Below are 27,402 nucleotides of genomic sequence, written 5' to 3'. Positions count from 1 at the left end.
TACAGAGGTTAGGGGTGACATCAGCAGTGATTATGTTGTATTTCTGTGGCCACCATGTTGTCAGCTGACTGCAACGACAATGATGGAATGCCATTTTTCTCTCCCACATTCCTTCCACACCATGTTACCCTGCTCGCCCTGATAGGATTATAGCCTCCTCTGTAATTTTAATTACTGAGTTAAATAGACCCCCTACAATGTGCTTCGAAAGGGCTCTGTGTGAAGGGGGGAGATGGGGAGGTCACATGAGGGTTAATTTAGACCAGAATTAAAAGAACCCTGTGTTCTCCAATTAGCACAAATGCTAGTTTGTGTGTATTAGGGTGGTGGCTAACCTAAGGCTAATTGACACATACAAAAATTAGCTAGTTGGACTAGATAAAAGGGCTTTTTTAAAATTTAAAACTTGCATTTTTACCCTCATTACAGTTATTTATCTTCATGTTTTGTGTTTATTGAATTGTAGATTCCTGATTTGATCACTGAAGTATTTTCAGCTTGCAGTCCTGTTTTAAAGCAGCAGTTGATTTATTTAGACCTTTATATATTTCTATTTTAAAAAAAACATGTTTTTGGATCCATTATGAACACAAGTAGGACATTCACTGATTCTCAGTTTAATAGAAATGCATAGAGTTACATTTAACTCCTTTATTCCAACAGTAAATGGTTATACATAGGATGATAAAACAGATTAGTGCAATCTAATGCATGTACGTGGATGACTGCACTTGTGTTGCTGCTCTGCATGCATGCTTGCATGCATTCATAAACACTCTGAGCCCCCTCCTTCTGTTTTAAACAGGATGTTTCTGGAATTTGACCCTCAGAAATAGGTCATCGGGTGTATATGTGCTGACGATTAAAGGTTAGAATGGGGAAAAAAGAGCTTCTCATTGATGTTGTTATAAGATTTTACAAATCTGGAGAACATGAGAATATTTTTCCTAGACGAATCCAAGGCAAATCTCCTAACTTAGAGATCTGTTTCTCCTTCACAGCATAGGGAAGATGTAACAAATTTTCCTTTGTGCATTTTAAGCATATAAACTGAGGAATGAGACAGATTGTCAAAAGCGGAAGCTCCCAGTGTCTTAAGAACCAACACTAAATAAATGTCCTTGTTTGTATAGAAAAGGAAATCCTTGTATGGTTTCAGTTCTGTATAGCAGCATTTTTACTCAATTATTGACTCGTACTCGTCATCTTCCGCTTTATCCGGGACCGGGTCGCGGGGGCAGCAGAGACGCCCAGACGTCCCTCTCCTCAGACACCACCTACAGCTCCTCCGGGGGGATCCCGAGGCGTTCCCAGGCCAGCCGAGAGATATAGTCCCTCCAGCGTGTCCTGGGCCATCCCCTGGGCCTCCTCCCGGTGGGACGTGCCTGGAACACCTCCCGAGGAAGGCGTCCAGGAGGCATCCGGTATAGATGCCCGAACATCTGGCTCTACTGGCTCTACTCCGAGCCCCTCCTGGATGGCTGAGCTCCTCACCCTATCTCTAAGGGAGTGCCCGGCAACCCTATGGAGGAACCTCATTTCAGCCGCTTGTATCCGGGATCTCGTTCTTGCGGTCATGACCCAAAGTTCATGGCCATAGGTGAGGGTAGGAACATAGACCGACCGGTAAATCGAGAGCTTCGCTTTTCGGCTCAGCTCTCTCTTCACCACAACGGACCGTCACAGTGCCCCCATTACTGCAGCAGCCGCACCGATCTGTCTGTCGATCTCCCGCTCCATTCTTCCCTCACTCATGAACAAGACCCCGAGATACTTGAATTCCTCCACTTGAGGCAGGAACTCCCCTCCAACCTGAAGAGGACAAGCCACCCATTTCCGGTCGAGTACCATGGCCTTGGACTTGGAGGAGCTGATCTTCATCCCAGCCACTTCACACTCTGCTGCGAACCGCCCCAGCGCATGCTGTACGTCTTGGTTAGAGGGGGCAAGCAGGACCACGTCATCCGCAAAAAGAAGAGACGAAATCCACTGGTCCCCAAACCAGACCCCCTCCAGCCCTTGGCTGTGCCTAGAAATCCTGTCCATAAAAGTTATGAACAGGACTGGTGACAAAGGGCAGCCCTGCCGGAGTCCAACGTGCACCGGGAACAGGTCCGTCTTAGTGCCGGCAATGCGGACCAAACTCCTGCTCCGCTTGTACAGAGACCGGATGGCCCCTAATAAAGGCCCCCGATTCCATACTCCTGGAGCACCCCCCACAGGGCACCACGATGGACACAATCAAATGCCTTCTCCAGGTCCACAAAAAACATGTGGACCAGTTGGGCAAACTCCCATGAACCCTCGAGTTCTGTGTAGAGGGTATAGAGCTGGTCCAGTGTTCCATGGCCAGGACGAAAGTTCTGCTATCGGCCGGACTCTCCTCTCTAATACTGGGGTAGTCCTTACCAGAGAGGCTGAGGAGTGTGATCCCCCTGTAGTTGGAACACACCCTCTGGTCACCCTTCTTATGAAGGGGGACCACCACCCCAGTCTGCCAATCCAGAGGCACTGTCCCCGACCGCCACGCAATGTGGAAGAGGCTTGTCAACCATGACAGCCCCACAACATCCAGAGATTTGAGGTACTCAGGGCGGATCTCATCCACCCCTGAAGCCCTGCCACCGTGGAGCTTTTTAACCACCTTGGTGACTCCAGCCTTGGTGATGAAAGAGTCTAACCCCGAGTCCCCAGCCTCTGTTTCCACCAGGGAATGCGTGATGGCAGGATTGAGGAGATCCTCGAACTACTCCTTCCACCGCCCGATAATGTCCCCAGTCAAGGTCTGCAGCCTCCCACCCCCACTGTAAACAGTGTTGGCGAAGCACTGCTTCCCCCTCCTGAGGTGCCGGACAGTTTGCCAGAATCGCTTTGAGGCCAACTTGTAGTTCTTCTCCATGGCCTCAACGAACTCCTCCCAGGCCCGGGTTTTTGCTTCTGCCACACCCCAGGCCGCGGCACGCTTGGCCTCACGGTACCCATCAGCTGCCTCAGGAGTCCCACAGCTGATAGGATTCCTTCTTCAGCCCTTACTGCTGGTGTCTGCTGGGTTCGGGGAATTGCCGCCGCGACAGGCACCGCAGTCCTTACGGTCGCAGCTATGTGCAGCAGCATCGACAAAAGATGCGGAGAACATGGTCCACTCGGACACTACGTCTCCAACATCCCTCGGAATCTGGTCAAAGCTCTCCCGGAGGTGAGAGTTGAATACATCGATGGACAAGGGGTCCTCCAGACGTTCCCAGCAGACCCTCTCTATGCGCTTGGGTCTGCCAAGTCTGTCCGGCTTTCTCGTCTTACACCGGATCCAACTCACCACCAGGTGGTGATCAGTGGACAGCTCAGCCCCTCTCTTCACCCGAGTGTCCAAAACATGCTGCCGAAGGTCTGAAGACACGACAACAAAGTTGATCATCGACCTCCTGTCTAGGGTGCCCTGGTGCCAAGTGCACTGATGGACACCCTTATGTTTGAACATGGTGTTAATTATGGAGAATCCGTGACTAGCACAGAAGTCCAATAACGAAACACCACTCTGATTCAGATCGGGGAGGTCATTCCTCCCTATCATGCCTCTCCAGGTGTCACTGTCGTTTCACATGTGGGTGTTGAAGTCCCCCGGCAGAATAACGGAGTCCCCGGGAGGGGCACTATCCAGCACCCCCAACAGGGACGCCAAGAAGGCCGGGTACTCCGCACTACCGCCCGGTCCATAGGCCGAAACAACAGTCAGAGACCTGTCCCCAAGCCGAAGGCGCAGGGATGCGACCCTCTCATCCACTGCGGTAAACCCCAACATGAGACAGCTGAGCTGGGGGGCAACAAACAAACCCACCCCATTTTTACTCAATTATGTATTTTACATTAGATTAATATTAGATTCGACCGCTGTAATTCATTTAAATGTGTTCAGATTTTATTTAATTTGTTGCATTTGTTCATGGGAAATGGTAAGATTTAGAAGATCTCTACCTGTCCGATAATACAATAAAGGATTTTATTTTGTCCCATACCGGCTACTGGTTTCAGGAATCAAATAGAGCAAATAAAGTGCTAACTCAGGTGCAAAATAAAATTTTTTCGGAACTTAGACTCCCTGGGTGTATGATCATTTAAGATCCTAAATTCTAAAGGAAATTTTTATACAATGGATTATAGTTTAGGGGATTGTTTTATGCCTGGTTTGCAGGTAGAGAATGTGCCTCGGCCATATTGATATTTGTTGACAACCTTAATATTTGAGTTGTCTTGTGTGGCTGGATGAGGACAGTTAAGCAGGTCTGTTGTATGTAACATAGGAAGTGAATTTCTTTGACTTTATTTCACCAAATAATCTCCTCTACTGACCTGAAACAGTTTGAAAAATTGGTATTTTGTCTTTAACAGTGTGGATCACTTTACATAGTCATGGTATTCTTGAACAATGATCCATGATAACTGTGCTGCTAACTTAGCAGTACACACTCATCACATAATACAAGATTAAAAAGACATACCAGTGATGCTGTACTTGAGCAAAAAATCCTTTTGTTTCATTTTGATAAAAGCGGTAACTACTCTAACGTCATTTTTATGTCTTCTATCCAGAAATCCTAAAGCCACTGTGCAGAGGACCAACAAGAAGGTAAACAATGACCCTACACTGCGTATCCAGAACCTTTCTATTCTCATCAGGCAGATTAAAGCCTACTATCAGGTAAGATGTTTTACTTAATCAAAAGATCAGTTTTCTTATTGAGATTAGGGTTAAGCAGTTTTTTGCATTCCAGTGTTCAAGACAAAGTGGATCTCTTTGTGCACGTCACATTTTATGTGGTTTTGGTTAATAGTTTTCGACCATTTAGGTTACAGTGGAAATATACAAATCAAACAAAACTCCCATCTAAGCTTTTGCTTAGCCCAGACATAGTTTTTGTAGAACATGCCCGTAATTACTTGGTTGTATAATCGCAAAGATATTTGCAGATGTGAATGTGTGTGATGTGGGATCCAGACCTTCATCCAGAACTCAGATGGCTTCATAAATTTAAACCGACATCAGAAAATGTTAAACACATTGATGCAGCAACATGCCTGCTGCTTACACTGAATCTCTTGTATGAGTTTAAAATCCTAAATCTGCTGCTGCTCGATTTCCTTACGGTATAATGCTCTTCACGTTAACTATTATCCTCATTAATGAGGTTGACATGCTAATCTGGAATTAGTTTGCAGATATTCTTGAATTGAAACTACATTATTGAGGATGTTTGAACATAACTGAACTTTTAAAAGACAAACTTGGCTTTACTCAGAAGTGAAAGTAAGGGATGTGCTCAGTCCTGTCTGAGGAAGTTTTATCTAATCATCAGTCTTTCTTCACTTCATAGGCTTGCATCAGCTTAGCAAGCCTCAAAACATGTTAGTTTTCGTTATCGCCATGATTAATCGTTGCTTGATCTGAAAGGAAATAATTGCAGTTTCCCATTCATCTGGGCAAAAATTAACTATGGAAGAGGAAATGTTAAGAAGTTCCTGTAACAAGATTTTTTGAAGTATCACATTAATTGTGAGGCCTTAATGCTGAAGCTCTATTTATAGTCCAATAAAAGCCATCTCTGGTTAGTTGGCTTTTTTTTGTTTGATAATGGTTTCTCTGATTGTGAACATCCTGTTAATCACTCCTGGATCATCTGTTGTGAACAGTCCCCTTTTTGTTTAGTTGCTGATGTTAAAAGTCTGCAAAAGCTCCACTGGGCTGCTTCAAAGTGCCAGCAGAATAAAGTGTTTTCATTGGCTGCTTGGGTTAAGTCCAGACCAGCGAAGTCTGTGGGTGAGATGCAGAAAGGTTAAGGACGTTAACAGGGGTCAAATTTGTGACTCTGTAAGCTACAGGACAGGACAGGACTGTAGTGCAATTATATGATAATCAAAATAATGAGGAATTGTTTACCGTAACTTTTGAAGGAATAATAAAATATATAGGTTCTGTGCACAACAGTTTAATTATTACATTTGCACTTTATTTAAGTCACTTTATCCAATTGGGTGATTGCACTATGGGGTAAAGATTTGGGGATTTTTATTTTGCTTTAATTTTGTTATCTATTGTAGAAAAAAATGAAGAATGATCAATTAGCATGCTAATTGTGACCCCAAATAAATCCTTTGTTTTGTTCTTGTGATTGATAAATGGCAACTGGTGCTGTTCTGTGACCATTTAGCTGTCAGTTTTGTATGGTTTTAGATTTAGAAGACATTATGAACCAACAATGAAACTCTTGTTAATTGGGTCTGTTTTTGTGCACATTGCCCAGTTGACCTTCAGGTCACACTATTGTTCTGCCACTTGTGTCTGAAGGCCCCGCCTCCCAGAGACCACCTATGGGGTCTAAATCCCTTGCTGCATTCATCTGCCCCCATGATGGCATTTCAGAGACTTTACTGGTCCCTAAAGGTTCCTTAATTGAATGTAAGAATGTTCTTTTAAAAAGGAGACCACTTTTATATCAAATGTAACAAGTACGAGTAGATGACAAAACTATTTTTAAAACTTTCTTGTTGGAGTCTGTGCTATTATTTTCCCTTGTTTACAGTCATATTCAATAAATTAGAATATGTATTCCAATGAGGCTAGCTTTTCAAATTAAAATTACTTTTTGAAGAGCACAACTTTAAACCAGGTATTAAACATGGTTTTTATGGAGCCCACATTTTCGTATTAAAATGTTTTTTGTTGGTCTGAGGTAATTCTTTAGTCCTAAATGTTTTTCTTTCATTAGCTGTAAGCAGAAAATCATCACAATTAACAGAAATAAAGGCTAGAAAACATCAGACTGTCTGTAATTAATCTATATAATGTGTTTCACTTTGTAAATTGAGTTTAGCAAATGAACTTTTTAATATTCAAATTTATTGAATATGACTGTACTGCCTAGTTTTTTTTTTTTAAATGACAATAAATCCAGCAGTGAAACAGATTTTGGGTTGAGAGCACATAAAGTGGATCCAATCAGCATTTATTTTCTAAATGTGTTCTATCCAGAACTCCTCAGGTGGCATAGCTGTTGTTTCACCTGGTTCAACTTCTGTAAAAAATCTCCTATTTGATCATTTTTGCAATAATCGATTAATAGTCAACAGATTAATCACTTAGTAAAATAATTGTTAGTACTACTAAAGACAAGTATGACGAGCTGAAATTAGATACAGGTCCTTCTCAAAATATTAGCATATTGTGATAAAGTTCATTATTTTCCATAATGTCATGATGAAAATTTAACATTCATATATTTTAGATTCATTGCACACTAACTGAAATATTTCAGGTCTTTTATTGTCTTAATACGGATGATTTTGGCATACAGCTCATGAAAACCCAAAATTCCTATCTCACAAAATTAGCATATTTCATCCGACCAAAAAAGGAAAAGTGTTTTTAATACAAAAAACGGCAACCTTCAAATAATCATGTACAGTTATGCACTCAATACTTTGTCGGGAATCCTTTTGCAGAAATGACTGCTTCAATGCGGCGTGGCATGGAGGCAATCAGCCTGTGGCACTGCTGAGGTCTTATGGAAGCCCAGGATGCTTCGATAGCGGCCTTTAGCTCATCCAGAGTGTTGGGTCTTGAGTCTCTCAACGTTCTCTTCACAATATCCCACAGATTCTCTATGGGGTTCAGGTCAGGAGAGTTGGCAGGCCAATTGAGCACAGTGATACCATGGTCAGTAAACCCTTTACCAGTGGTTTTGGCACTGTGAGCAGGTGCCAGGTCGTGCTGAAAAATGAAATCTTCATCTCCATAAAGCTTTTCAGCAGATGGAAGCATTAAGTGCTCCAAAATCTCCTGATAGCTAGTTACATTGACCCTGCCCTTGATAAAACACAGTGGACCAACACCAGCAGCTGACATGGCACCCCAGACCATCACTGACTGTGGGTACTTGACACTGGACTTCTGGCATTTTGACATTTCCTTCTCCCCCGTCTTCCTCCAGACTCTGGCACCATTTCCTGCACACGCCTGTGCCCGGTGGCTCTGGATGTTTCTACTCCAGACTCAGTCCACTGCTTCCGCAGGTCCCCCAAGGTCTGGAATCGGCCCTTCTCCACAATCTTCCTCAGGGTCCGGTCACCTCTTCTCGTTGTGCAGCGTTTTCTGCCACACCTTTTCCTTCCCACAGACTTCCCACTGAGGTGCCTTGATACAGCACTCTGGGAACAGCCTATTCGTTCAGAAATTTCTTTCTGTGTCTTACCCTCTTGCTTCAGGGTGTCAATAGTGGCCTTCTGGACAGCAGTCAGGTCGGCAGACTTACCCATGATTGGGGTTTTGAGTGATGAACCAGGCTGGGAGTTTTAAAGGCCTCAGGAATCTTTTGCAGGTGTTTAGAGTTAACTCGTTGATTCAGATGATTAGGTTCATAGCTAGTTTAGAGACTCTTTTAATGATATGCTAATTTTGTGAGATAGGAATTTTGGGTTTTCATGAGCTGTATGCCAAAATCATCTGTATTAAGACAATACAAGACCTGAAATATTTCAGTTATTGTGCAATGAATCTAAAATATATGAATGTTAAATTTTCATCATTACATTATGGAAAATAATGAACTTTATCACAATATGCTAATATTTTGAGAAGGACCTGTAGTTCATAAGTCTGCTTTGATGGCCAGCCTGCAGTCAGATGCTTGATGAACACGTTGCTCATAGAACACAAACTGCACTTTAAAAGCTGCATTACCCTAATAAGTGCAATGCTTGATCCTTGACTTTCCATACTGACTGTTCCATTTTGATTTTACAACCAGTAGTATTTTTAAACTGCCTCATTTGTCTATCTTGTAAATGTGGAAGCTTTGTTTTGGCCAGCTGAGCGGCAGTACGCAGCAACACGTGGAGGAGCGGCAGCTCTGCATTATTCTATGCTCCATATGGTCTGGTCATTCCAGCACTTAACTGGCATGGTGTTAAAGGTCTTTAAACTGGTGGAATGGTATACTGGGTAAATGAAGCAGTTTGGAGGTCATAACGATTTAAAACTTCAGTACAAAGAGTAACCTGCCCATTTCTGTTCACCAGATTTATTATTGTTTGTGTTGTCGCTCAAACGTAGACAAAAACAGCAGGGCTTAAAAGCAAAGCATACCTACGGAGCTCTTCTGCTGTGCATGCATGGTGTTACAACACACGCAGTGCAGTTGGTGACACATTTTGCTTGTTTTGTTTCTGTAGTCTTAAACCAGGCCTTTTGTTTTGACTTCTTCTTCTAGAAAATATGTTCTCTTCTTTTCATAGAGATATCTAAAGCCAGAGTCATTCTGCGCTTGCTTTAATGAAGTTGGCTGTTCAATATTCTACTCGGCACTTAACAAAAGAGCAAATCAATTGCAAAATCACTTGCTAGTAATGAATTTTTCTGAGTGTATTGAGGTGGCTCATTTGGGGGGGAGATAATGCAAAGCAATTCAGTTTTGAGATTTAGGTAAGTCAGCAGCTTTGTAAATACCACCATAATATTCTGATGTCAAAAGCTTTACATCTCCTGTTTGAGAGTGAGACGGAGGGTAGGAGTTCATTAAATCAGAGCCCCAGCTAACTCCCTAAAGGATCTCCTGGTGTCAAGAGGGAAAACTGATTCATTAAGCTTGTTGGACCCTTATAGGAAGACAGTTGAGGACCTTTATTGGGTCTGTTCTTTGTCCCTAACCTCCCCCATTTTATTTCCTCGTCTCGTCTCTGTAGTCTGTGTAATTTTAGGAGCTTGTGTGGAGAATATATGAGCGGATGAGTGAAGGTTGACAAGAAATTCAATAATGACGGTATACATTTCATTAAATGAGCTGTCTCGGGCTGAGCTGAGTGTTTCCACATCATGTGTTACATTAATGTGCTGGAAATCTTTGGCTTTGTTGCAGCTAAAGTATATTGCGTAGGAGGACATCTGCGTCTAGACGGGCTTTACTCTTTGATTTTAGAATCTGGTAAACAGTTTAAAGCTGAGCAGCTGTAACCTGCCTGTCTGTGTAAATTTAATTTCCTTTTTTTTTTTTTTTTGACAGAAGCAGGCGTCGCATTTTCTTTAAGATAGGATAGATACATTTGCATGCTAGTAATCACTGCATTGCTTTGGAGTCAAATATTAACCTTTCTGTTAGCTTAGACATTTTCACACAGCAGGGTTCACTGAAGGGTTCATTAACTTGTTTTTCTCCAAGCTTGTGAATTCCTTTACGATGGGTTTGGACAGTTGTGGTCAGAGAAAATCTGGTTGTAATCATAACCTTTTGCATTGAGTATAACTATAGCATTTCTGAGCTTTGATATGTTAGCCTTACATACTTTATCTATGTACAGTAATGGTTGTCTGTGATCCATCTTTAAAGTTGTAGATGTTACTTTTCAAATTAAAAGCACTTCTGTCTTTTTTCTAATCTCTTCAGTTTGGGGTGTGGCTGCGAGCTGTGTTTTGACTTTTAAGAGGGTAACAGAGAACCCTATTCATGGAAACCATGTCTGGCCCTAAAGCCCTGCACAGATCTTTGGTCAGTCTGAGTATGGCATGGTGGCTTATGAGAACTGCTCAACGTCTCCTGTTGGTTTACTGTGCTGGGGAAAATGCACCTTAAGACATTATTATTCTCTGGGCTCCTACTTCTCTTTTTAACTAATTCCTTCCACATTTATTCTCCACTGTTATAAATCATTTAAATGCATCAATTCATCCTTCAGATGATAACTCGTTCTGTTAGCATACGATTCAAACTTTAAGGTTTCACTCCCCATTTTTATTTTTTATTTCTTTTGAAGGCATAGGGAAATCTATTAAACTGTTGACATTACCCTCACCCTAACTTTTTATTAAAAATACATTTCATTGTCATATTTGATCTTGATCTTATTTTCCATGTGTTTCTGAAATTACTTAGATGGCCCTCACTGTGAGGCAACAGAAATGCTGTTATTAGCCAATGTTGAAGATGGACTCACAAAGCACAGCAAATTGGCTAAGGCTACAAATTTTAGTAGCTAATTGATATTGCCTGATGCCAAACACTTGTTCTTAGCAACAAATAAACAAATCCAGTTGGTAATACAATGGTTAATATGCATTCATGCCCACAGTGTGCTGCATGTGTCACCAAAGCCTGACAGTTCCTCATTTGACTCCCCGTTTTGCTGCTCTTTTCAGCATCAGTCATGGTCAAACCAGTTTATTGGGGCACAAGCTTAAAGCTGCAGGCTAAATCCGTGTCATCATGCAGAGTCACATGCTTGCTAGTCTGAGTATGTTGGTGTCAGCTAACTGCTAGGGTTTTTCATACACTAAATCCATTCATATGGCATATGAATCGAACCTGACCGTTAGTGCTATGTGTTTATACAAATAAATACAAATAATAAGCAGAAGGTCATCCTTTCAGGGGTTGTCTTCTTATTGTCCTGAATCAGACTAATATGCCTCAGGGTTTCATTTGAGTTTGGTCTGTACTTGAATCAAGCATAACGGTAAATATCGCAGCTTGATTTAGCAGGTATTAATATACCTCATTTAACTATTAACAAATATATTGTTAGACTATTGCCTAACAATATATTTGAGTATGTGAGCCATCTAAAGTTTCTTGTAAATGTTTAATTTGAACAGATATTAAAAAAATGGAAGTTTTCATGTCTACAAGTCTACATGTGCTCAATCAGTACAGCTTGTTTTTATACGATGAGGAGCAGCGTATATTCTGGAAACATATTTAATATGTACTAAACTAAACATTTTATGATGTTGCGAGATTTTCTATTTAATTTAATAAGAAGTGGATGACAAGGTGTCCCCTATACCTTCTGTTACTTTAGCAGCAGATAAGACCTTGCAGAGAGGACAAGGTTATTTTGGCGAGCTTATATAGCTCTGTTTATTTGTTGTTGTCATAACACCTCACCTGACTTGAACTGGGTTTCTGAATGATCTGTTTTGGAGTTTCTGACTAACTTCATCTTCCCATATCTGCTGTGGAGTACTCTCTGACATGTCTGCTGCACCCCAGACAGCCATGTGGTGGAAATCTGCACAGCCAATTTAAAAACAAATCACAACCATTCTCTTGTGCACGGCTTGCAAAACTGTTAGACTGTCTGCATTATTTTGGTGATCTAACTGATCTTTTTCTTAATTTCTCTTTAACTCTTTACTATGACATCCACTTCCTGTGTTATGTGACCGGTTATGTAACGAGCAGTACCCACATAGCTGTTGGTAAACAGGGAAGCTGCGCAGAGAGCAGCTGAAACACAAGACGTCAAATTATATGATGTTCAAAGCAAAGCACTAAAGTTTACGAGGAACAGCTTTGTCTCTCGCTATATGGGATGTCATACTAGTAAAATGTAGTGTTTTATTCATTAAACCTTTTTACACCATACACATGATATTGCTTTTAATGATGTAACGGACTGGGACTCTGTAACTGCTAATGCCTATTAATAAATGACTGATTAGAATTCAGGAGAAAATGCATTCGGATCATGACAACCCTTAAAACATGGATTCCTAAATCAAATATTTTTACCTATGCAAGAGACATGGTTTAAAAAGTACATTTGAAGATTTAAAGTTATTTCATGACTTTGAAAATAATAACAGAACATTTGTCTTTGTGCATGTTGAGTTTGTTGAACTTTGACACAAATACCGGCCCATATAGAACATGATGTAATCACAGCCTTCAATTAGAACTGAACATGTCTGCATGCAGCTACTTTGTGTTTATGCGTTTGCCTTGAGGCGGAATTAGCCGCAGTAATGATGTGAAGCTGGTTCCTCTACACTAGAAGAGAGCTATTTCAGAGTAATAAGGGGAACCTTCAAGCTGGGTTCTTGTTTTGCTTCAGCAAGTAATGAACAAATAATGAATGTTTGGAATATAAACTCTTGTTTATGTTGTATTGATTTCATTCATGATTCATTTTCAGCAATAGGTCTGTGGCTCCTTACCCTTCACTTTGCTGCAGCCTAAAATAGTTTGTTTTTCACCCCAGCAAAAATAAAGTCGCTGGTAGTTGGCTACAACATTATGTCTAATGATTTCCAACTGCCTTTTGGGGAGCGAATGTAAAATGACACGACTGAAAAATCGTGTTGACCTTTTTTGAAGATGGTTAAAATTGACCAATCATCTTTTTCTGTCTTCTTAGTGTTCAGTTTCAGAGCATCTGTGTGAAATGTTGCCATCTGTGAAGCCATAGTTCAGAGCTACAGTTATTGTTTTTTGTCTGGATATCCATCCATGCCAATCAGGACCTGAGCCAAATGATCCCTCCATGTTCTGCAGAGCCATACGACTTGAGATCGAAAGGGTATTAAAAACAAATGGTTTTTTTTTACTTCACTTTGTTGACAGCTAATAAAATGTCTCCAATTAATTATCCAACTTTTATATAGAGTATACTATCTGCCTTAGCTTAAATTGTTTGATTGTGTGAACTTTGCAAGCCAGTGTGAAGCTGAGCCCTGGGGTGATGGGTTGAATTTGGAGAGGTCAGGCTTCCTCAGCCCACCTGCCACAACCACTCCATTCATTCTGCCACAGGGCTGTGTTGTAAAACACATTCTAGCCAATAGATATATAGAAATACAAAAGAAACAAGATACTAATGGTCAGGTCCCTCCACCGCCTCATGTAAAAGATCCTGTGCCCATCTGTCTGTTGGTTTCTACCAGACTGCTGTTCTTTTCAGTGGTTTTATTTTTTAAAGAGTTTTTGCTTTTTTCCATCATTTAGAGGTAAAAAAGGTCAATCAGCTATAAAAAAAAAAATGAGAAGCCTTTAACACAGTGAGAAAACAGCTTAATTTATACCCCATCTTAAAGTAGAGAGTTTGTCAATTTGAGTCACTTGTGAAAATGCACCTTTGTCACTTGATTCTATAAAAACGGTGGTGAGAATATGAGAATTATTTATTGAAATTCATCTCTTTTAGGCATTTTGTGTGGTCACATAGACTAACTTGGTATCTCATTGCTTATCTCCTCTTGAAAGAACTAGTTGAATTTCCTGTATAGGACTAAAATGATATCAGCTTCCTTTAACCCCTTTTTTACAGTCCTGCTGGTCATTTACATTTCTCAACTGTAGAAAAGGCTTTCTGTTCACTGATTCGCTTCATGGGGATGTAGTGAGATCTTGTGTCAGATGATTTCTGTGTTTCAGTATGGGATGTTTATTTGACAAAAAGCAGAAGCAAGTTTCTTCCCATTGCTGGTGGGGAAATAACCTGTTTCATCTCATAATCTCTGCAGTCTTTTTGCAGCAGGAGTACAGCCTGCAGTGGCCAGGAGAGCTTGCTTGCTTGTATGTGGCTACATTTACTGTATCATGTGTGAGAGGCTCTCTAGCATGGGGAAAATAAACCCATCTCCCCGTTTCTATGGTAACGCTCGATGTCTGCAGAATGGTGTGATTCAGGGTTCAGGCACACACATACACAAGCACACACATGCACACACGCTCAAACACGCAGAGGCTAAGTAGTTGTCCCCTGTTAAAACTTGACCACTAGCGGACGTTGTGCTTGGGTGGAGAGGAAAGGTGGTAGAGTATGTGTTCTGGAGGCCAAACTGGGCCTCCTGTGCACTGGAAACACAACCACTTTCCACTGGTCTGCATTTAAAAAAACTAACATACAGCAGTTACATACTCTCATGCCTACCTAATGTAACATTAACACAATATGGCCCCTGCTTTGTAGTGTTTGCAGCTTTGTGTTTGACTAGGTGTGAGCATTGGCTAGACTGATTGGTAATCAGCAGAATTTACTTCCTTTGCTGGCAGAGCTCCATCCATTCTCTCAAATTGTGTAAAAATGAGAATCTCTTAGTAATTCGGATGTAGTGTGCCTCGGTTTCTTGTAAATATAGCGTACAAAAGAAATGCAGAAGAAATGCCTTATCAGAAAGGATGAGGAATAATCAGTGAGGTTTCATTAGAATACTATATATGCTTGCAGAGCTGGACTGAACAAAATGCTACACTCGTGTCATGCAGAGTTTTTTAGCCCAGTTGGTGTAAATAAGCAATATTTGCTGAGACAATAAATTCCTCGAGCTAGCTTGGATCCATCCAATCATGAAGCTGTGAATCGGCCCTGTAACCAGGACTTCATTTAATCACTCTGTGTAAATATCTCTGTGGGATGGAAAAGGTGTCCAGTGTTGAAAAGCCTTGAATGATGCAGGAATCAATAATACAGCAACGTTGTGTCAGGGTAGGGGGATGGGGTTGTGCCGAAACATGTGGGAAGAGGTGGTAACAGCAGTCCTGCAATACTGGAGAGAGAAGTGAGGGAATTAACACTTTCCAATTTTTCCGTATTTCATTTTTATCTATACTTTCACATATTTTTCAGCATCACAAAGCACTGACTTCTCCACATCCCCCTGTGTGACGATGACAGGATCAAGAATATAGAATATTGGAGAGACTGATATATTGACTGCGCCAAAGACATTTCTGCAGTGACAGCCTCACTAGTGAAAGCTTTCTATTTAAAAGCTATAGTGTGTCCTCACATGCATGCCTCAAAGTATTTGTCACATGTTGATACAACATGCCTAATGTGATTGTTGTTATTTCCATTTCTGTCAAGTTCATTATATTTTTCAGGTGTCTGCGCCCCCCTAAAATGTCTTTAAAAAGTCTGAAATTCATGTATCTAAAATTAACGCCTTAATGTCTTAAACTTGACTTATTATACTTTTAAACATTTAGGATGGGTCTATGGGCTTTACAAAACATGTTAATTACTTTTTTTGCACAAAATCATTCTTGGATAATGAGATTTCACGTCCTCCGTTCCCCCTTTTTTGATCTCCTTTCAGAATAAACTGTTTTAGGGCTCTGTCACTTTTATGCAAATTTGCTGTATCTGGCCGCACCCCCAACCAGCACTTTGTGCATGTAAAAATGAAACTTAAAAGACACAACAGCAGGAGACTGTGCATAGACACATGTGGGTTGTTTGCAGCCAACACCAGAGCATTTGCCTTCGCGGGTAGTCATTGTAAAGTGCGTGTAAGATGAAACCACCTGGCGAGACGTAATCCTTTACTCAAAATCAAGTGGGTTTCAGTTGCTAGTCAGGGGCGGGACTCGGGTAACGTTGCGAGGTGCCACTGAAATTGAGATGTCACAATTACACAGCTTTTGAAAACGCACGTTTTCTAGAAAAAAATAAAACATTCATTAATAGCCAAAAAACGGCTCACTGTTGTTTTTTTTTCTTTTGCGTTTGGACTGTTTGTAGAAACATTAGAGGCCCAAGTAGATGTAAAAAAACAAACAAAAAGTGAATTTTGCATAATTGGTCCTTTTAAATTCAGGGAAAAAAGCCTCAAATATGGTAGTCACGGGTCTTAAATTTTGCCGTGGCCGCAATATTTAAATTTCTTATATTTCTCATGGGACTTTTCTTGTTGGGGGGGGGGGCTGTGATTGTGGCAGGAGAAGCAGCAGAGAGGTGAGATGCTGCTGTTTGGACTGGTGAAGCTCCAAAGTTTGCCTGAAGAAGTTATAATTTTGGGCTTTATGAGGAAGTCTTTGTCTCAGCCAATAACGAGGACAAGGACTTTAACGCACAAAACCGCGGACCTCTAACCACGGTGAAGTTAGTATTAGGTTGGTTATTGGCTATTCGTGCTCAGCGGATTCAGCAGGTTTTCCTCCCGTTTGACCCGATGCAGGCAGTGTGATTAAGGGCACCTGCTCTCTGCCTGCTCCCTCCTCCTGTTGACACTGGTTCGCTTAAGTACCATCAATATATTTCCGAACCAAACACACCGTTTCCTGGTGGTATTGTTTGGTGTGTTTTGGGTGAAATGTTTGTGCGTCTGAACAGCTGATTTTATGTGTGATCAGATGGTTTAGGATGTTATTAAACAAAGTGCCCCCTACCTGCGTGTAATTCAGAAAACTGTCATGGTGTCCCTTTTCTTTTTTCCCAGCCTTCAGGCATGGTTCATGATTTGTAAATGGTAAAATTATATTTCGGTTTAACCTGGTCTGGCAAATGTGGTCCTTAATATTATTGTAATCGCTTTGGAGTTTTATTAACTTTTCCCTGCACTACCTCAATGAAAACCTTCTCATTTCTCTTGGTCCCGCGGCCAATCAATAAACAGCAGTCTGTTCACGTCTCATGTAGTCTCTACTGTAAGGAAAATGCTTTAAGTGGAGTTGAGTAGGGCCACATTGCGCCATTGGAAAAGGGCAAAAGAGATCCCAGAAATTTCATTGCTTTGTTTCCCCTGGCGTGGTTGAAGCTCCTCAGAAAATGGTTGTCGTTGCTGCTACTAGCACTGATCTAAGACCAGCATTTGATGCGACACAAACTCCGAAGTTGGAGGTTTTGTGGTCAAGCACCAGTGTTACAACTCCAATGAGGCGATAGGAGGATGTGTTTTGTTTGATGTTCCCTGACTCACAAATCACGAGCGCAGTTTTTTTGCACTTGTTCATACAACAATTGAATCAGAGAGCACTTTTAACACTTTGAGTGTAAAGTGATAAAAGTGCTCTCTGGTTTAAATGTTGTATTCATAATTGGGCTTTAAATTTCATTCAAGGCAGCAATTAAAAGGTCTTACAAAGTCTGAAATTTGACTTGTTTATGTATAAATGCTAATCTATTGCTAGATATTCCAACGTCTGTATTAGGCGACTCTGCCTTGGCTTTATTATTCTGACTAATCCTCAGAACGTTATCACAATCATCCCTCACAAGTCCAGACCGTTTGGCTTGCATCACCTTTAATATGTACCGTGTCCAATCCTATTTACCAGGTAATGCCAAACAGGAGTTGACTTTCTTTTAATCCTATTGTTTTCAATCCATTCCCAGATCTTTAAGAAGTCAGGAGTTAGTAGTGTTAAAATGTACCTTTCCATGTGGGCTGAATTATAATCCTATACAGTACACACTGCACCTTAGGTGTGAAACGAAAAGTTGTAATAGCAGAAATTGCACTTGGGTGTTGGATCTGAATCTGTCAGACATGGAGTTGACATCAAATCTGTTCCAACTCTGTTGAGGCTTACGAAATCACATTTAAAACACCTTTTAATGATTAAATTAAAAGCAATCAGAGCTCTTTATCAATAACACACCAATCTAATCAGCCTGCAGATCACTCAAACAAGTGGATTATTGAGTAGGGAAATAAGACAAAGGAAGTAGATCTGGTTGTAGGCAAAGGTCAGTGTGAGATTTTTAAGGAAGGCCAGAAGTGTGCAGCAACAACATCTCACTGAAAGGACTTTAACTTTAAAAACAATTGACACTTTCACCTTTTAAAACCTTAATATCTGTAACTGGGCATTGGCTTATGGGCTGTGTATTAACACGTTAAAATCGTCAGTGTATGATTCCACAGTGTACGGCACATTATCATTGTCAGATCTTAGCGTTCCAAGATGCTAAACCTCTGGTCTATTTTACAGGATTATCTAGCAGGTGTATTCAAAAAGGATTTCTGAATTTGTAACAGAAATACATTTAAGGTTGGCCATAGTGACCAACTGAGTTATTGTTATGTATTTGGCTGGTGATGGAAAGCCCAGCTGTCCTCATATCAGACTTACTCTGCAAATACATGCTGCCAGAGGAAGGGGCAGGTGTGTGTGTTGATGGGACAGCTGTTTGGAGATTGTCTGTGTGTTAGTGCTTTTGACAGACTTTTCTTATTTATGTATAACTCTAAAACCAACACACTGTTACTGTTAAGAATGAGTGACTCAATAATCCTTACCTGTGGAGCAAATGTTTGTTTCTTGATTGATGTGTGTGTGTGTATGTGTGTGTGTGTCCTGTTGCTTTGGTGACTTCATGGTCAGTTGGCTGTCAGACACACCAAATGTCTCTCTGTGCTACATAAACTGTGGCTGCCTTTGTTATGGTGATCATTGTGTCAGAAGCTTGTGGAGTCAATCTGTCTCAGTTTTCACACCTGATGGTGGTTTGAGACTGAAGCTTCCACATTACTGTTGCTATTGCCAGAAGCACTTTTAATCATACCTACATCTTTTTACTATCAATCTATTTGTTTGATGAATAAATAGAAAATGTTGAAATAAATATTCAACATTATGAGCTGATAATGTAAAATCAATTGATCGCAACATTCGGTCGAAGCATTTCACAGTTGTACATGTGACGTGTAGTACTTCTATGAGAATAACGGAGAGGTGATCACAAATTGCAGCCAAATCAGTCAAGAAGCCTATGGGCAAAGATTAGGCTTCATGTTTGTTTGTTTTGTTGAGCATTGAAGCCAAGGTCACATCTTGCTGTTACTTTTTAACCTGGTTTTAGTAAAGAAACTTGTTTTTGACCATCCCTGCCTTCTGTCATTTGTCTGTTTCTGGTTTATTGATTGATGGGTCAAGTGAAAGGACCTTACATTTAATTCACATATTCCACATGATCACTTGCGTAAACGCTGTCTCTCATGCTATAAAGAGTGCCCACATGTGAACGGCAGGTTTTCTGTTTCAACAGTTGCGTCCATGTTTACTGGAATGCTTGTGGCTGCTCCACTTAAAATCATAAACATATATTAAGGTTTTGCTAGTTTGTTAGTACATAGATTGCTATTGACTTTAGCGGTGCCCGTCCCCCCCCTAGAACAGCAGTCAAATTTTAATTTCTGGATTTTCAGACACTCTGCGATTTTCACGGACAATAATATTGGGTCACTGTTGCTACACTCAATATCTTATCTTAGAATTTGCATTATTGATATGATTAATACAAGGTCATTATATGGCCTGCAGGGTCACATCCGATTTATCGATGTTATGGACTGATGATGTTAAGGACTGTTATGACCGGTGGTCAGCAGGATATATAGAATTTACAAAAAGAAAAAAATATACAGAAAGTGTTGAATTTGCATGCAAACCAAATACTCTTTAATTTAATTTATTTATTTTTGATAACTTTTAGCACCCTTGTGTATGAGCACCAATTTCAGCTCTAGTTAAAAAAGGAAATGCAGAATGTTGAGTTTCTAACACTACATGAACCTCTTAGTAAAAGCTGCACAATATCATCAATTATTATCAATCTGTTCACTAGTTGTATTGCAAAGGACCGTTTGGAATGCACATTTTCATAAAAACACATCGCATGGCCACATGTGACATAGATGATGGTGTACAAAATGCTTGAGGTCACAGATTGTGTTAAAAGGATTACTATCACAACCAATGTTCCTTAAATCATGCAGTCCCACTCCTAAGTATCCATTTACTTAACTGATTTTATTTTTTACTTGGATGACCTTTCTAGTAGCAGCAGAACTAAAAAAAAAATTAACATTCAATATTTTATTAAAATATTCCCAAATTTAATAGCAAAATTTGAAATTGTCTTTTCGACAGTCTTGATCTAATTTGTTTGGTTTTATTTTTATTTTCTTGCAACAGGAGACTCTCCAGCAGTTAGTGATGATGCCTTTGCCAAACGTCCTGATTCTGGGCCGAAACCCTCTCTCTGGTAAGTAACAGTTCTATAGAAAGCATAACAATTAGCATTTTATATGTAAAGTCTCTGAATAGAGCTGTGCAGGTTTTATTTATAATTTATAAATAAGAAGTTTACCTGTAAGAATTGGACTTTATGGTATAAATATTAGGATCAAATTAAAGAAAGTGAAAACGGCTCATTTTGCTGTTAAGATGATAGAAAAGGGACAGTTTAATTGGTTGGCTTCAGATTACCTTCGTTAGTTCCTTTATACTACTGTGGAGCTCTGTGACCTGAACTGTTAAATCCATCCAAACATTTTGTAGCACACCTTTGACCCTCTAACTTAACCACGCTATTTTATAGGTCTGAACAGCATTAGGACAACAGTGATGCAGTATCAAGTGCTCAGTGTCATGAAAACATCTTTGAGCAGTTTGACCTACTGTTACCTGATATCTCAATATGATGCCATTGAGAAGAACACAAGTAAAAGCAGGGGGTTATTGAAGCATCATAAACTGGTTGTTAAAAGGTTTGTTGGATAAAAGGAGAGTGATGTGATGACCGACCAACAACATGGTTCATTGTCTTTGTGTTCATCAGTTCATCATCAGCTCTTCAAAGTGAGTTGTTCCATGCTCAGCTCAGACTTTGGTGAGAGATGTCTAATACCTGTTTAAGCAAATGAAATGGCTTCTTAATCTTTGTCCTCCCTCAGCTGCCTTTATCACACTTTCACCATGTCAGTCGTTGGTATTTTTGGGTTTTCAACACCCTTTACTTGTCACGGTTGTCTCTTCAATTTTCGTTCACCTCCACCAGCATTAAAGGTAAATAACTGAACAATACAGACTGCAGGTACTGCACACATACTTCTATGCAGTAATCATCAGCACTACGTTTTATACTTCTTTTACAGTCTTTTGTTGTTTATTTTTGCATTTCTGAGTTCTATTTTATAAACATTTTCTGAGCCGTACACCAAATGGATTAAAAGACATCTTGAAATTCGGCTTTATTCTTTATGAAAAGACGCTCAGCCCATAGGCTGATCAGGAGAAATGAGGAACTTTTGCATTACTGAACAAACTGAGCACTTCAGTGTTTTGTGAATCATTAGTAGGATAACAAATGTCCAAATGTCAATGAGGCAAAGTTTTTACTGAATTACTGAAGTGAGTTTACTCTGCCACATCCCACAATGCCTACCTGGATAAGGGAAGGCGTTTGGCTCAAGCTTGCAGAGTACACCTGGTACTTATGTCGAACCATGCTCATACCACAAACAAGCATCTCAGAGTTTGTATGGATTTGCACCAAGACCACCTTGGAAACCGGCATTGGCCACAGTCCCAATTATCGCTTCTCTAATTAGTACCTGCCATAGCCAGTTTATAACAAATGATTTTATAATTAAATTCTTTAAAGGTTTTCTACAGCCTTGCACAAAGCTGAGTAGTCAAAGTCAAGCCAGGCAGCCAACTGTGCATGAAGCCTCTAGTGAGGTGGACAGGGGCAGAGAGGAAGTATTAGATTCCTTAAAGACTTGCCTATCCTTTACCTTTATCTTGTCAGATAATCAGTCAGCAGGCCAGTCAGACCAGCAGTGAACCAAGGAGTGAGGTACTGCTACCAGCTGAAAGTCATCGGCCATGTGGCTTTTATTACGCTCCCATTTGGGGGCAGGGGACCGCGCATGCATGTGTGTGTTCGGTTGGCGATTGGGGGAGGGGTGTGTTCACAACAGTGAACAGTGGAAATGCACTGTATTACACCCCCCCCAGGCTCTGAGCTAACCTTGGCTGCCTTGCATAAACACTCACAGTGAGACACACACACTCTTGTGCTCGCAAGTCATGTTTAGTCAGTATGAGTACAGAACGCATGCTCACATAGAAGAGTACCTTCTTTGTTGGATCTATTTTACTGTAAATCCTAAAAACTAGTCAGTGTGAATCTAATGTCAATTTAAAAGTTCTCTTAAAAATGTATTTATAATGGTCAGAATATACTCCTGGCATTGTGAATGTTTTTCAAAGGCATTTAAAGGGTTATTGTTGTTTAAGCCTAGTCTGTAGCTGACATCTGTTTTATTTCTCAAAAAACAGCACGTGTAATGTAATCTCAGATTGAAAAAGAGACACATTTATGAATGTTAAGAATAAACACATTTAGAAATCATTTGACAGAAGAAAGAAAACTGTTTTATAAGGTGACAAGTAGTTGGACAAAAATGGCCCCTGTAAATGTTTTGAAGCCTTAATCACTCTGTCATGATATTGCGTGTCGTTCTAGAACACACACAAATAGACCGAACGTACAAATTGGAAAAAAGTTAAAAGTCTCTGTAAGAAAACATTATTGAGAAGTAAATGGTTTTGTGCTCCTTGTATAATGGCACTTGAGGTAATTAGCATTGCTGTCAGTGGCAGACACTGACCTCAGGCTTTTTTGATGACTGTAATTTGTCTTCCAAAGCATAAACACTCTTAAATAATCAAAAATTATGATTGAGCACAGTTTTTTTTTTCTTTCTCTTTCTGAGATGAGTTGAATATCAGATTAAATATAACAATTTCATCACTGAAAGTTCATCTATCAAGGCAGAGAGACGGTGATTTAGCTATAGATTTCACATGCCCATAAACAGTTTGTTCTTCTCATCTGTGCTCCATCCTCACAGACTGATTTAACAATGGGATTGCAAAGGGAAGGGTTAGTCACTGTCCTTTTGACCTCTTTTCCTGCCAACGGGATAAAAACTGGGAGGAAGGATAGGAGGCTTATATTTTTGAGTGCAGATGGTGACACTGGGGGAACAGATCATTTCTATTGATGTTATAGGAAGGAAGGATGGGTGGATGCATGCGGCAGAGAATACATAGCTGGATGAAAGGAGCGTATGAACAGCGACTGAAGAGGGATGCAGGCCAGAGGAGGTGTGAAGAGAGACAAGGAGCCGTCCTTGTAGCCTTTAGCTTCTGCTGCTGGAGATTTCTACTATTTTCAGCCTTGCCTCTCTGCCTCCCTGCTGCTGCTCTGTGTCTCACTTTATTTCTCTGCATCTATTTTCTTAAGCTTCTGTCTCTTGTTTGCTTTTATCTCACCTTTTGGCTGCTTCTCCCTCTTGTTCCTTTTTTCAAACCTTATAAATTATTTATCATGTGGGGTTTCTTATCTCTCATGGGTTGCACCAGTAGATTTGCTTTTCTAAATCCCTCCACTGACTAAAATAGGTTTGTATGGTTTTAATGGAGTATTTTTAAGCTCTGTAGGTTATTGCCACTCTTCTAGACCCAAATCCACTCAAATCTCTTTTATGTGGAACATACTTCACTTCATGTCATGAATAAGGTGCTGGTGTATAATTGGCATTACACATATTTCACATTTTTGAAACGGACAAGTGGTTTTAGAGTTCAGCTTTAAAACGCTGAAACACAATTGTGGCAGATATTTAGTGGGCTTTCACAATAAGGTCAAGCATAAATGCCACAAAAAGGCTGGTTAAAAACCAGATTATTACATTAAACACTTTTATGTTTTCACAAATTAAAAAAGTTTCAAAAACCAGAAGATTTGTGTTCATCAATATCTGTTTAGTTTTGAATATTTAACTTAGTTCAAGTTTGACCCATTTAACTACTTTAGATTTTAAGCTAAAGAATCTCAGGTTCCTTTGAATCACTGCTAAATCTGAAATGAAAATTGTGCCTGTGGGAGGACCAAACCTAAATTGCTAGCACATGGAGACAAATGGAAGGGTTATGTTTTTTTTTTTTAACACCATCCACAAAAACATATTTTTTTGTCCAGTAGACAACATAGTTTGTTTACATTATTACATCATATGAAGTCTATAAATATAAAGATGCCACAGAAAATTAATTTCTCTGCTAAACACCTGGAAAATATTTATTTCCTCTCACTTGATAACCACAATTACAACCAACAACATAGTCTGGGTCGCCAGGAGTTGCTGCTCATTAAGCTAAGTCTTCCCAGTTTTAGTGACTTCACAGTTTTGCTTTCAACTGTCGCCACCTTTGTTGTCCTAGAATACACAGTGCTAGAACTGACACTTGGATAATTATGCATAACAACGATTTTCACCAATTCACTGATACTAACTTTGCCAGAATTGACATATACTGTAGTTCAATTTAATTAGTTTATTCATAAAACCCCAGTTTATAACAAATGTCATCTTAAGCCACTAAAAAAGAAAAATCTATTTTACGTTGGAGATATTACTGTGTGCCTACGTTCCTGTAGATTGTTGCAGTGAAAAAAGAAACATTTACCTGGTTCTATGTGATAATTGTGTGTTGACAATGTTTTTGTATTCTACAGTAGACATTGCCTAATTCCTCCAGACTGTAAAGATAAAAAAGCTTTAGTGAGAAATTCACATGCCTTCACTTACTATCTCATATCCACATGCCAACTAGGGTATGTTGAGGTCTTCACATTTGACCCTTATATTGCCACTGACAAGATTTCTAAATAGTAATCACCTTGTGAACGCTGCTTTTCGTTTCATTAACTTTAGCCTCTTTTCCACAGCTCGTTTTAGCCGGCGCGGCTCTGTACCACTCGGTTTCGCTCTACTCTGTACAGTAACTGTTGTGTTTTCACTGACCCTCTAACGGCTGAAGCTATGGCGATTGAAGCCCCGCCTCCAGCCATGAGTGTAGATCGCTGTGCTGCTATTAACGTTACTGTGTCACATTAAAGTAATCTGCGTGAAATGATAAAAACTAAATAAAAGCATAAATAAACTAAATACTAACGTTTGTATTAATGTATATGCAAGAATGTCTTATTTATGTTTTTATGTCTAAAATGATCCATTGGGATAATTATCTGGACCACAGCCCAGCCAGAACTTATAGAATAAGGCTCAAGGGTTCTGATGTGAAGGGGTTGTAGCAGGAGAAGCAGAGAGGAGAGACGCTGCTGTCTGGATGGTGAAGCTTCAAAGTTTGCCTGAAGAAGTTACAATTTTGGGTTTTATGAGGAAGTTTTTGTTTCAGCCATGACAATAACGAGGACAAGGTCTTCAAAGCACAAAACTGCGGGAAGTTAGTTTTAGGTTGGATATTCGTGCTCCGCGGATTCACCGGGGCTTTTTCTCCCTGTTTGATCTGAGGGAAGCTGCTCTCTGCCTGCTCCCTCCTCCCGCAGACGCTGGTTCGCTAAAGGACCGTAAATAAATGTCCGAACTAAACACGTTGTTTCATGGTGGTTCTGTTTTGTGTGTTTTGGGGGAAATGTTTGTGCCTCTGAACAGCTGATTTTATGTGTTTTTGGCTGGTTTAGGATGTTATTACATACAGTGCTCTGCCTGCATGTAATTCAGAAAGGTGATTTATCCTTTTTCTTTTCAGTCAGCCTTCAGGCATGGTTTATGACCCATAAATGGTAAAATTACATGTATGACCTGCTCCGGCCACTGTGGTCCTTAATATCATTGTAGTTGCTCTTGAGTTTTATTACATTTTACGGGCACTGTCTCAACGAAAACCTAATTATTTATCCTGGTCCCTCAGCCAATCAGTGAAAAGCAGTCTGGTCTTGTCGCATGTAATCCCTACTCGGTCCCGGTCGTATCTGCTCAGGAGCAGGGACAGAAAAAGTAGGTACTGTATGGAAATAACTGTAATGGAAATGCTCTGAAAGCGAGCCGAGTAGGGCCAAATCGAGCCAGTGGAAAAGGGGCATAAGTTGCTGCGTCTGACCCAAGAAATTAAGCAAATTACAGTTGAATTTTTACACTACTTTTCCCACTTTGTTCTCTAAGTGGAAGTTAAAAGCAGACATGCAAATAATCAGTATACATTGGTATTTGTAAATAAAGAATTAACAGTGTCCCTTTTGCATGCATGCGGCTATGTTGTCATCCATTACACATTGCCTTGGGTTGGTTTATTGATTCAGAGGTAATTGTTTAGTGGATTCTGTAAATAAGATGGATAGATCGTCTCATGCAGAAACCCCATTTTGGCATACAGCCAATAATCTCATTACTATTGTTGCTGTTTTACACTTTCTCTCAGTGACAAGGAATCCTAATTTCAGTGCTTGTCTAAATTATTTTAGGTTGTTTTTAAAGTCCACAAATAACATGTAAACTTTGTAACCAGCACTTGCAGTGCTGATGATTGGCCTATTAAACCCAGAAGCAAACAGGCCACCCTGTGCAGAGAACTGCTGTCACTAAGCTGGATTTGTCATTGGAGTTGGAACAGCATCGGCAATCGCTACTCCCTTGGTCACATCATGAGTTGGCTTATCACACACACACACACACACATCCGTGTTTTACTATCTTTATGAGGACTTTTCGGTTACTTCCATTGACTTCCATTCATTTTCCTTAATTTTTAGTGCCTAACCTTGACCCTTACACTAAACCTATCCAGTTAATACCTAATCTTAACCCTAACAATAACTCAATTCATACCCTAGTCCTAAACCTAACCCCTGTCTCAAGAACAGAATTTGAAAAAGTGAGGACCAGAAAAATGTCCTCACTTTGTCAAAATGTCCTCACTTTGCGATAAAAATACGAAAAATGGTTCTCACTCAGCAACAAGTACAAGAACACACACACACACACACAGAGAATCGCATGCACACACCACCTGCTTTGCTGTTGTGCAGCTCCAAATCCTCAGATGAGCCTGTTGAGCAGGCAGACAGCTGTTAGTAGGTTTCAGCAGTTTCTGACAATATGTCCCGACATGTGGAGGCAAGCTGGAAGTTTATCTGGCCAGCCAGCTACCCTCTGGAAAACATTGTGGGTCTGGATTTATACAGGGGAAATTGTAACAACCCTGGAATTTAGCTGATTGGAATTTGATGTGGGAAAGATGGGGAACTTCCTGCTGT

At 40.3% G+C, this 27,402-nt stretch overlaps 1 protein-coding gene across 9 annotated transcripts in view; it reads left to right on the top strand.

Moving 5' to 3' along the window:
* The window catches only part of ccdc88ab (coiled-coil domain containing 88Ab), a 75,860-nt gene that overhangs the window by 10,044 nt on the left and 38,414 nt on the right, over nucleotides 1-27,402 (top strand). For all 9 annotated transcript variants that reach the window (XR_007035913.1, XR_007035912.1, XM_047350888.1 and 6 more), the window contains exons 3-4: nucleotides 4,588-4,696; nucleotides 20,466-20,535. Coding sequence is in view for 7 of the 9 variants with exons in the window: in XM_047350888.1 (XP_047206844.1) it covers nucleotides 4,588-4,696; nucleotides 20,466-20,535 (179 nt within the window). In the remaining 2 variants the exon portion in view is untranslated. The remainder of the gene's footprint in view (nucleotides 1-4,587; nucleotides 4,697-20,465; nucleotides 20,536-27,402) is intronic.

The sequence above is a fragment of the Girardinichthys multiradiatus genome, chromosome 22, assembly GCF_021462225.1.
Source record: "Girardinichthys multiradiatus isolate DD_20200921_A chromosome 22, DD_fGirMul_XY1, whole genome shotgun sequence".
NCBI lineage: Eukaryota > Metazoa > Chordata > Actinopteri > Cyprinodontiformes > Goodeidae > Girardinichthys > Girardinichthys multiradiatus.
The sequence above is the reverse complement of the archived record's forward strand: the minus strand, read 5'-3'. Positions and strand labels throughout refer to the sequence as shown.